Below are 12,205 nucleotides of genomic sequence, written 5' to 3'. Positions count from 1 at the left end.
AATCCTGCCTTTTAAGTAGCATGGAGTTTAATCTCCATCTATACATTCTTGGAGGGATGTCCTCTAACTCTATTGTCAATATCAAGGGTGAATGGGTCCGATAATATTCTTGCTTTATATTCTGTTTTTCTTACTCTATCTTGCATACGAGCTGATAACAGAAATAGGTCTATTCTTGAGTATGTTTTATGTCTACCCAAATAATATGAATATTCCTTTTCCTATGGGTGTTGTTTCCTCCATATATCCAAAAGGTGCATTTCTTGCATCGATTTAATTATAAATTTGGTTACTTTGTTCTTTCTGTTAATTTTTTTCCCAGTTTTATCCATATTTGAATCCAAATTAAGGTTGAAATCCCCTCCTATTAATATGTTCCCTTGCGTATCTGCTATCTTCAAAAAAATATCTTGCATAAACTTTTGATCTTCTTCGTTAGGGGAATATACATTGAGTAGATTCCAAAACTCCGAATATATCTGACATTTTATCATTACATATCTCCCTGCTGGATCTATTATTTCCTCTTCTATTTTAATTGGTACCTTTTTACTGATTAATATAGCTACTCCTCTTGCTTTTGAATTATACGACGCTGCTGTTACGTGTCCTACCCAATCTCTCTTTAATTTCTTGTGCTCCAATTCAGTTAAATGTGTTTCTTGCACGAATGCTATATCAATTTTTTCTTTTTTCAGTAAATTTTGCAGTTTCTTCCTTTTGATTTGGTTATGTATTCCATTAATATTTAAAGTCATATAGTTCAACGTAGCCATTTCATACTTTGTTTATCTTCCCTTTCCGTTTCTCCATCATCACCTTTCCTTCTTATCCATTTCTGCTTTCTTTTTTTGAACACTTTATAAGACAACATTTCTAAAACATCAAACATTTCCTTATTCTCCTATTTAAAACTTCTTTAACCTCATTCTCCCCTCCCCCTCCTGAGTTGCCCTTTATCCTTGTTGGGCAACCACATCTCCCCTCTCCATTTGGATTTGCGAATTCACTCGCAAGCGTCAACTGATTTTGCAGTGACCGTAACTCCTCCCCACCCTGCCCCCCCCCCGGAAAAGATTTCAATTTTCATATATAACAAAGGTCACTCTTTTAATTTCCTCCTTATTCCCTCTATTCCCTTTCATTCCCTTATTAATTCTTATCTATACTCTATATATTTTCCTCTAAATACGGATACATTCATGTATACACACATATACATACACATTATATATACATACATACATACATATACACACACACACACACACACACACACACACACACACACACACACACACACACACACACACACACACACACACACATACCCATATACACACATACATATAGTTCGTGGTCATTTTTACTCTCATTACATGTCTTCATCTCTCTGCTTGTTTTGTAGTTGTTCTGCAAATTTTCGTGCTTCCTCTGGATACGAGAATAGTCTGTTTTGTTGCCCTGGAATAACTATTTTAAGTACCGCTGGGTACTTTAACATAAATTTATATCCTTTTTTCCATAAGATCGTTTTTGCTGTATTGAACTCCTTCCTCTTCTTCAGGAGTTCAAAACATGTCTGGATAGAAAAAAAAATTTTGACCTTTGTATTCCAGTGGCTTTTTGTCTTGTCTTATTTTCTTCATTGCTTTCTCCAATATATTTTCTCTTGTTGTATATCTTAAGAATTTTACTAAAATGGATCTTGGTTTTTGCTGCGGTTGTGGTTTCGGGGCTAATGTTCTATATGCCCTCTCTATTTCCATTTCTTCCTGTAATTCTGGTCTTCCTAGGACCCTGGGGATCCAATCTTTTATAAATTCTCTCATATTCTTGCCTTCTTCATCTTCCTTAAGGCCCACTATCTTTATATTATTTCTTCTATTATTATAGTTTTCCATTATATCTATCTTCTGAGCTAACAGCTCATGTGCCTCTTTAACTTTTTTATTAAATTCTTTTAATTTCTCTTTTAAGTCCTCTACTTCCATTTCTACGATTATTTCTCGTTCTTCCACATTATCCACTCTTTTTCCTATCTCTGATATGACCATTTCTATTTTGTTCATTTTTTCTTCTGCACTCTTAATTCTTCTTTTTATCTCATTAAATTCTTGTAATTGCCATTCTTTCACTGATTCCATATATTCTTTAAAAAAAGATATATCCATTGTCTTGCCTTTCTTTTCTTCTTCCATTTCTTTCTGTTCTTCTTCTTCTTCTTCCTCTGGATTGACCATCTGTTGTTTCCTTGTTTTCTTTTTACCCTCTTCTTTCTTGTTGTCGTTATTTTCTCTGTTCTGCACCTGTTGCTGTGTTGCAGGTGTCTCTCAGCTGTGGAGATCGCAGCTGTTCCCCCCCTCCCGTCAGTGTGTTTTTTTTCATGCGCATCGCACATGCGCGACTCCTCGCGCATGCGCGGTTGTGCACTTTTACTCGGCTCCTCGAGCCATTTTTGTAGTCCCGAGTTCGGGACTTCCACTGACCTAAGGGAGTGGGCTTCTCTCTCCGCGGTGGGCCTCCTCGGACAGGTAAGGCTTTCACCTTCTTCTTCCGGCGTTCTTTCTTCTTCTCTTCTTCCCGTTGTTTTCGACTTTTCTCTCTTCGCTGCCATTTTCTTCTCACCTTTATTTTTACTTTGTTTTAATTTTTACTCTTGTACCTTTGTGTTTTGTGCATTTTTTTTTAACTTTTCCGGAGAGGGCTGGAATTCCCTGACCAGCCACTACTCCATCACGTGACTCCTCCCACCTCTTGTTTTTGATTAAAAAATGAAGACAATATTACCTGCCCCACCCATCCCCTTTTTACTTTTGCATGCCCTAATTTGATAAGATGTGTTTCTTGTAAAAAGATTAAATCTGTCTTTAATTTTCTGAGGAATGCCAAGACCTGCTTTCTCTTCCCTGGCCCATTAATTTTGAAACTAATCAATTTTAATGTTCTATCCATATTCTTCTTTAAAACAATATTTTTAACAGTAATATCTCTGACTCTTTAAATAATAAAGTGATCCTTCCCCTTTAAGAAAAAGGGGGGGGGGGGAAAGGGAGAAAATGCCACTGTGTATATTTAATAAGAAACATTTGTATATATTTTGGTTGATATGGTTCACAGTGTGAAAAATAAAAAACTTATTTAAAAAAAAAAGAAAAAGACACAAAGTCCCTGCCCCGAATCTGTGCACTTTCTGCCCTGTTGGCCGAGGGACGGCTGGTAATCGCGTTCAGACTGCTGTGTATCACTGCTGGCCGCTTGTCTGGCGTTTCTTTGGCGCTGCTGTGGGTCACCTGTGGAGAGCTCTTGGGACTGGCAGAGCCTTGGAGCACACCATCTGTGGGTGAGGAAGCCGGTCCATGTGCGGTGAGACCACGGCCATCAGTGGTTCGGAATGATCGCCGAATATTCCCAGTCTCCTGTTTCTTGTTCTGCCTGCTAAGGTTTGCTAGGTAAATGTTGGCAACATGTCCTGTTGGTGAATTGATTCTCGTCTTTGATAGGGGACGCTCTTCAGGGAGTGGTATGCTGCTTGGCTCAACGTCTCCTTTTGGGCTCAGTCCGTTTGAGACTGTATTGTCACTGTCTTGGACCACAATGTATTGATGTGGGACAAGTCCATCGATTCCATTTTTATATCGGCCTTCCCACCAGTCATCTGAAGCTCTGTGATACAGAAGCAGACTCGCACCTTTCTTAAAGGAGAGCTCCCGGACTCTATGTACGGTGTAATCAAACTTTGCAATGGCTTCATCTTCACTCCTGTGTGCCTCTGTCCCAACTTTCTGCACAACATCTTCAGCAGAGGCAGGATCCCCGTGAGGACTCTCGCAGTAATCTTCTCCTGCCAACCTTTTGTCGTACACAGGCCCTTCCAGCTCCTTTTGTCCTGGGAGGATAGTGTCATGGTGCAGAATGATGGACGTGATCAGTTCATTGACATGTGACTGGCAGGATACTTGATCATGCCCCTCCGGCACAGACATTAGAGTGGGTCCAAAGCAGATAGCCAGATTGTTGGGGTCCATCATATTTTCCTCACTGAACTGGGACAAGTGACTGAGGAAAGCAAAGAGATAGCACATTATGATGATGGTTTGTTTTGGCAGAGTCAGAAGGACTTTGCAGATTTGAAGGACTCATTCTGCAAGGTTTTCAACAGTGACACATGACATGAGGTCATGGAAAATTTCTTTGGGGAAGTGTGGGCTGTCCAGGCCTCTGAAGTGTAATTTCAGCACTCCTGCTATCGAGTCTATATCGTGGTCATTCTGATCTCCTGCCAAGGGATCCTCACCTCTTTCAAAGACATTTTTGATATCATTAACTTCAATTTGTGACCCTGACACATGGAAAATCACCTCATGCTGCAGACCAAGCCTGCTGATAAACCGGATGCAACTCTCCACCACCAAGGCTTCCATCCTATTTTCTCACACTGGCAATGGAACAGTCTGTCCTCTGGCTCTTCTGCAAGAGTCTTTTGCAGAAGATTATGTTTCGCTTGCAGTTTGGTGATCAGATTTCTGCCTTCAAAATACTCTTTCAGTTTCGTGAAGTAGAACTGTTCTGTCTCTTGTTGATTTGCTCACCTCTTGGCAATGCTGGGTTTGCTCATGAAGGTTTCTGAGAGGTAGATTTGACAGACTCAGTGGAGTTTGTGTACTGGAAACAGTCAGCGACATCAAAGTCTTCAATGGTGACAATATCTTGAATTGTTTGTAATGTTGCTTCCATGGTCTTCTTCACCTCTTCATTGTCAATCTTCAGAGTAGCTAGCCTGGATACGTAGAGCCCCAAAAACCCGCAAAAAAAAAGCCCACGGAATCGCTCGAGGAAGAAAAACCCTTCCCTTTGACATCATCTTTTTTTGCTACTCCTCTCCAGGCACCATTCTCCCCCTTAGATCAGAGTTTCCACCCTGCTACCAATTTTCCCAGATTTTTTTCTCTTTTATTGAGTTCTCTGAGAGCATTTCAATACACTTTCTTCTTTCTTTGGCTTGGCTTCGCGGACGAAGATTTATGGAGGGGGTAAATTTCCACGTCAGCTGCAGGCTCGTTTGTGGCTGACAAGTCCGATGCGGGACAGGCAGACACGGTTGCAGCGGAAAATTGATTGGTTGGTGTTGGGTTTTTCCTCCTTTGCCTTTTGTCAGTGAGGTGGGCTCTGCGGTCTTCTTCAAAGGAGGTTGCTGCCCGCCGAACTGTGAGGCGCCGAGATGCACGGTTTGAGGCGATATCAGCCCACTGGCGGTGGTCAATGTGGCAGGCACCAAGAGATTTCTTTAGGCAGTCCTTGTACCTTTTCTTTGGTGCTTTACATTTAAACAATAAATACAAGACAGTTTAGTAAATATTGCTACTTTTACTTAGTTCCATTTTAATTATTTTCACAATATTCTCCCTTGACAACCATGACCTTTTTTTCTTCTTTACAAACTTCACAGAAAGTCTTCCACCTCATCTTTGTTCTTGAAAAATCACTGGTTTCCTTCTGCTGCTTCGACCTTCAAAGTCGCGGGATGTATCGTTGAGTATTTCAAGTTTTTAACATGCAGATGTCTTTACACATTTTCAAATTTTTTTCTTTGTTTAATCAAGGTCAGGGTAACATCTTGAAATAAATAGTGCTTTTTCATGATCAACCTCAGTCGGGCTATTATTTTGCTTAGAGTAATCATATGCGCCTCCCAGAATTATCTCCCATTCTCAGTAGCTTAAAAGTCTCACCAAAACTGGCCTTGGTTTTTGGACCCTCTTCTGGGTCCAAGTGTTTGGTAATCTCTCTCAATATCCAGTTTTTGTCCAAATTTGTCTTCTCCCAACACTTGTGGGATTCATTTTTGAAAAAAGTTAACTGGGTCCCTTCATTCCATTTCTTCCTTTAGTCCAATAATATGGACATTATTTTGTTGACTAAAGTTCTGCATATGGTAAATTTTGTCATGCAGACCTTGTTTATCTGACTCCCATTCTTTGGCTTTTTTTTTTCCCCCAAAGCCTCTAGTTTTTCATGTGTTTTTGTCAATTCAAACTCTACTTGAGACAAGCTAGGGAGTGGGGAGGTGCAAATGGATCTGGGTGTACTTGTTCACCGGTCACTGAAGACTAGCATGCAGGTTCAGAAAGCTGTGAAGAAGGCTAATGGCATGTTGGCCTTCATAAAGAGGGGATTGGAGTATAGGAACAGAGACGCCCTTCTGCAGTTGTACAGGGCCCTGGTGAGACCCCACCTGGAGTATTGCGTCCAGTTCTGGTCTCCAAACTTGAGGAAGGACATACTAGCTATAGAGGGTGTGCAGCGCAGATTTACAAGGTTAGTTCCAGGGATGGCAGGTTGTCATATGCAGCAAGGCTAGAAAAACTGAACTTGTATCCATTGGAGTTTAGAAGGATGAGGGGGGACATGATTGAGGTATACAAAATCATCAGGGGGATAGACAAGGTGAAGTCTGATTACTTGTTCCCAATGATGGGGGAGACGAGGACTAGAGGGCATAGTTTAAGAATACAGGGTAGGCCCTTTAGGACGGAGATGAGAAAGCATTTTTTTACCCAGAGAAGTGTGAATCTGTGGAATGCTCTGCCACAGAGGGTGGTAGAGGCGGATTCGCTGACTATGTTCAAAAGAGAGTTAGATAAGACTCTTGTGGGTAACGGAGTTAAGGGTTATGGGGATAAGGCTGGAAAGGGGTACTGATGGTAATGATCAGCCATGATCTAAAATGGTGGTGCTGGCCCGACGGGCCAAATGGCCTACTCCAGCTCCTATTGTCTATTTCCTCAGAATTGTTTCTGTTCAACTATTATTAAGGAAAGAAAAATGTAAATTGTAATAAGTTAATGTTTGCTAGTGAAGTTTATTTTGGAAATATAAAGGTTAGTATTACCAAGAAGTATAATATAACGAAGAATTAATAGATTCAGCTAGACATCAAGGTAGAATGTGGTTATGAATTTAGTCTGCTAAAAATAGATTTGATCACTTACTGGCAAGAAGCTAGGAACTGTTGTATAATGAGACATTCAACACACAAGTTAATGATAAACTGATGGAATATTAGTGAAATTGTTATTAGTAACCAGAAGAAAAGAATCTAAAGGAGACAGGTTTTACTAGACCTATACAAAGCTTTGGTTTGACTATATAAATATCATATTCTGGACATTTCATCTAAAATGTGTTTAATATTGGAAAGTGTACTTCAGACTCTCAACATTTTACTAATGGTCCCAGGTCTAGATTCTGACAAGCTGTAGGCTGCAATTATGTGCGTTGCCACTAATGAATGTAAAATCAAAGCTGAGAAAATGCAGTTGATCAATTAATAATTTTTAGTTTGAGATAAAAACATTTTTGCTAATCAATGGTATTAAAGGATACTGAACCAAACAAATTTGTAGTCAACCATGGTTCAACCATTGAACCATGGTTCAATTCAACCATTGAATTGTAGAATAACTTTGAAATCTTAGCTGGCCTGCTGCTGTTTCCATGTTCTGGTTTCATTTTATTATAATCACTCTGCTTCAGAAATTAAAACAAAAATACTGTGACAAGCTTTTATGACAAGTGGCATAAGATTTCAGGAAAAATAGAAGTAATGTACTTTAGTCGAAGGTATGATTCAAAAATGCAGTTAGCCAATTTTCATTTGCAGATTTGTATCTTTAGAAGTTGACAGGCACACTAATGTTAAATGTATTTAGGACTTTATACAATTTTTATAATATGACCTTTTAATATTATTTTCTCAGATATTATTACCCTAATGTTAGAGATCAGGTTGTTGCCAAGGGTGTCCTTCCTTTGTCCAAACTGTGTGGAATGGTGACAATGCAACATCACAAGGAAGTTGGAGTTCAGACCTTTAGTGTCCCCCTGGTACCGAGGACAGCAAATCTTGAAAAACAACTTCCATATTCCACTGGCAAGTAAACTTTTCTGAATTTTTATTTTTATTTGAGAGGATTAACAAAGTATTTTTGCAAAATCTCATGGAAGGTGAGGCTGATGAAGTCAGAGCATGGATTGGTACATGGGACTTGGATATTTTATGTGGAATAGAAAAATGGCTAATCGAAGCGTGAGACTAGAAGCTCAATGTTGTAGGCTATGAATGTTTCAGGATAAATAGAGGACAAGATTAGAAAGAATGGGGTTGTGTTTTGGATTAGGGAGAACATTACAGTAGTACTTTGAGAGGATATTCTTGGCGGATCATCCATTGAGGCTATAATGGCTTTGGACTTGTAGAAGAAGAAACAGGATAGGTTTTTTAAAATCCTGGATCATGGAAGCTAAGGGGCTAAGGTGAATGGTCACAGTCTTTATTTACACGACATGGGAGTACAAAACTGGTTTAAAATAAGAGGGGAAAGATGTAAAAGGGACATGAAGGGCAACATTTTCACACAAAGAGTAGTGTATAAGTAGAACAAGCTGTTAGAGAAAGTTGTAGAGGTGAGTAAAATGATGACATTAAATTACATTTAGACAGGTACTTCAATAGGAAAGACTTGGAGGAATATAGACCAAATGCAATAAATAGAACCTTTGTGTGGACAAGCTAATCAACATGGATGAGTTGGGCTGGAGGTCCCGTTTCCATGCTGAATAGTTATCTGACCATGAATTACTATTTTTGATGGCATCATGAGGTGAGACACGTCATTGAAACAAGAAAACTAAGCTAAAATACCGGACTATAAAACTAACAATCTGTTAATTTCTCTGAAATGTACGTTACCAATAATCAGACATATTTCAGAGAAATTAACAATTCAAATGGGCTCACATTGTTGCAAAATACTACATATGGTATTGAGAACACTATTAAATGTTTCATATGTGATGGACGTTCCCCCAAATATGAATTTTCAATTGCCATTTTCAAAGGTTAAGTTACTTCTAATAATTTAGATCTGATATTCTTATTCCAGCATAGAAAGATTGATTTGGCCACAAACATTCTAGCTTCCATGCAGGACAGTCAAATTCATGGAATTCTTTCACATTACAGGCTTGTTGGATGTTAATGTAAAATACAGATGTTCTGTGAAAGCATCTGAGGACGCCAGAGAAAGTATCATCTCACCTCATGCAGTCGTCCTTTCAATACAGCTGTATAGAGCTTCCGGTTTACAAGCTGCAGCAAGGTAGGGAACAATTAAGTACAATCTCATTGATCCTTTATTTTTGTTAAAACTATTTGTGAGATTTTGGTTATATGATATCCTTTTAGAATTGTCATTGTTTTTTCCCTTGACTAAGTTAACTTGAGATAAATGACTGAGCAAGTGCCATTAAAGAGTCTTGTTTTAAAGACTAGTTCCGTTTCCTGTGTTCAACCTGAAGCGCAATCTCAGAGGTGGCTGGAGGAAAGAAGTGGAAAGAATGAGTGAAAAATTCGATGCAGAGTTGGAATCAGAAAATACGTAACCAAGTTGAGGATGGATTTAACAGGAAGAAACGACAGTGTTTGTGCTGTCAAATTGTTAAATAGCCGGCGCCTCTGACACTTGCTGCTTTAAGTCCCAGAAGTGCTTTGAATGCTGGACCTTTTCAGAATCTTAATTTCATACACAACGTGTGTTGTTTTGTCAGCAACAATCTTCACATTAAAGAAAATGGTGTGTAGTGGTCACAATATAAAGGAGCAAAGCTAGACCAATCATCCATCGAGTCTGTTCCATGGTGTGTTTTTTTTGCTCAACCAATTGTTTGTCGTCAGCATTTGAATGTGGAATATGTTTGACCTCTGTTTCCATGGGTTCTTTCAAACCTTTACCCCACCACGTGGTATGATTTTAAAAAAAAAATTATACACATATATATTGAAGCAGTATAATGAATGAGGCCTTGTGGAAATCCAGGATTCTGTGATCTTTTTCAATGGAGAGTCAGTCACTGGGATAAGAACTCAATGGACTTTCTGAAATACAATCTACATCTCTTTTAAAAAAATAAACTGACGGCAGAGCAATTTTATTCTGCAAATAATTTCTTAAGGCCACTCCTCAGCTGAAAAACTAGACATTCCTAATTAAGTTTTCCCACTAAAATTTTCAGTAGTTGTGTTCTGCACCTGCCAAATTTACTTATAAATGGCAAGTTTCCTTGGTTGCTTTTATACAATTCTCTAAATCTCTGCTAATTTGGACTTTACGATCCCATTTGATGGCCAATCGAATACAATCACCAATGTGTGTCGGAAATGGCTGCTATTTTGTGCATGGGAAAACTTATAACTTTGTTTAGAAATATTAATTGATGGTGAAATATTAGGGCAGGCACTGAGGATAAAGCTGCTTGTGTTTTGAACAACATCCTGGAGGCTTTTTTTCCAGAGGGAGCAGATAGATTTTAGATTAATATCTTTATCTGAGAGACTCCATCAGCGAGAGAATAGCATTATTCCTGATGAATTGCCTGGAATTTTATGTTGACATTAAATTTAAAATCCGATTTGGAACTGCAAGTTCTACCCAGCTGGTATACCAATATTAATTTAAATACTTGTGCTCTTGAAAATACTAACAGGGTGCGGATCAAAGCCCAAGTGACATTGCATAATATTTGTATCCTTGTATTCTCAGTACTATTTCATTAACTGTGGGACTTGTGCTGCAAAATGTCTTTTAAATCTTGCAACCCACAGAATATTTTGTCAAGTCTTAAGAACACTAAAACCTAGGGCTTGAAATACTTTGAAGGTCAGCATTGTTTAGAACATAGAACATTACAGCGCAGTACAGGCCCTTCAGCCCTCAGTGTTGTGCCGACCCATATATTCCTTTTTAAAAAAAAAGTACTAAACCCTACCCCATAACCATCCACTATTACTCTATCCATATGTCTGTCTAAGAGTCACTTAATCGCCCCTAATGTTTCAGCCTCCACCACCAACCTTGGCAAGGCATTCCAGGCACCCACAAATCTCATCTTAAAATATCTCCCCTCCTTTCACTTTGTACATATGTCCTCTGTTGTTTGCTTTTCCTGCCCTGGGAAACATGCTGGCTGTCCACCCTATAATCTCTCATAATCTTGAAGACCTTTATTTAGTCTCCTCTCATCCTTCTATGCTCCAGAAAGAAAAGTCCCGGCTCTGATAGCCTTGCCTCATAGACTTAATTTACAATCCAGGTAACATCCTGGTAAATCTCCTCTGTACCATCGCCATACCTTCCACATCCTTCCTATAATGAAATGAACACGATACTCTTAAGTGTGGCCTTGCCAGAGATTTGTAGAGTTGCAACATAATCTCTCTACTGAATTCAATCCACCTATTAATGAAGCCCAGCACCCCATTGGCCTTAACTATCCTATTAACTGTGCGATAACCTTAAGGGGTGTATAGATTTGAACCCCAAGGTCCCTTTGTTCATTCACACTCTTAAGTAACTGACCATTAACCCTGTACTCAGCCTTCTGGTTTGTTCTTCCAAAATGCATCACCTCACACTTATCTGGATTGAACTCCCTCTGCCACTTTTCTGCCCATCTCTGCATCCTGTCTACATTCTCTTGTAACTTTCACTAACCTTCAGCTCCATCCACAACTCTTCCAACCTTCGTGTCATTTGTAAATTTACTGACCCCTCCTTCCACAAAGAGCAAGGGTCCCAGAACAGATCTTTGTCACCTACTAGAATACTTTCCTACCATTATTACTCTTTGCTTTTTTCCTGCACACAATCAAGGTTCCACTGATCTCATGACTTTCTGGATGAGTCTCTCATGGGGGATCTTGTCAAATGCCTTACTAAAATCCATGTTGACCTGCATCTACTGCCCTACCCTCATCAATTTATTATCTCCTCAAAAAATCTCAATTAGGCTTATGAGGCACAATCTTCCCTTCACAAAGCCATGCTGGGTATCCTTGAGTAGAATGTACTTCTCCAAATGCTCATAGATCCTATCCTTAAGAATCCTCTCCAATAGTTTGCATACCACTGAAGTTTGACTCACTGTTTATCAATTCTCAGGATTCTTTCTATTACGTTTTTTAAACAAGGGGACTACATCTCCCTTTTCCAATCCTCCGGTGCCTCCCCCCCTGTGGCCAAAGAGGTCTCAAGGATCATAGCAACTGCTCCAGTTATCTCTTCTCTCACTTCCCACACCAATCTGAGGTACATCGCGTTCGGCCCTGGGGACTTATCAATCTTGATGTTTTTCTTTCTTTTTAAAA

At 39.3% G+C, this 12,205-nt stretch overlaps 1 protein-coding gene and 1 pseudogene across 7 annotated transcripts in view; one reads left to right on the top strand and one right to left on the bottom strand.

Annotated features, from left to right (window-relative positions):
- c2cd3 (C2 domain containing 3 centriole elongation regulator) overlaps positions 1–12,205 on the top strand; it is a 187,502-nt gene that overhangs the window by 97,924 nt on the left and 77,373 nt on the right. For all 7 annotated transcript variants that reach the window (XM_069891824.1, XM_069891821.1, XM_069891820.1 and 4 more), the window contains 2 exons: positions 7,761–7,933; positions 9,026–9,161. In XM_069891824.1, the coding sequence (XP_069747925.1) occupies positions 7,761–7,933; positions 9,026–9,161 (309 nt within the window). The remainder of the gene's footprint in view (positions 1–7,760; positions 7,934–9,025; positions 9,162–12,205) is intronic.
- On the bottom strand, positions 3,138–7,414 carry LOC138739737 (SLIT-ROBO Rho GTPase-activating protein 2-like; annotated as a pseudogene).

The sequence above is a fragment of the Narcine bancroftii genome, chromosome 7 (genome assembly GCF_036971445.1).
Source record: "Narcine bancroftii isolate sNarBan1 chromosome 7, sNarBan1.hap1, whole genome shotgun sequence".
Classification (NCBI taxonomy): Eukaryota; Metazoa; Chordata; class Chondrichthyes; order Torpediniformes; family Narcinidae; genus Narcine; species Narcine bancroftii.
This window is presented reverse-complemented; position numbering and strand designations above follow the sequence as displayed.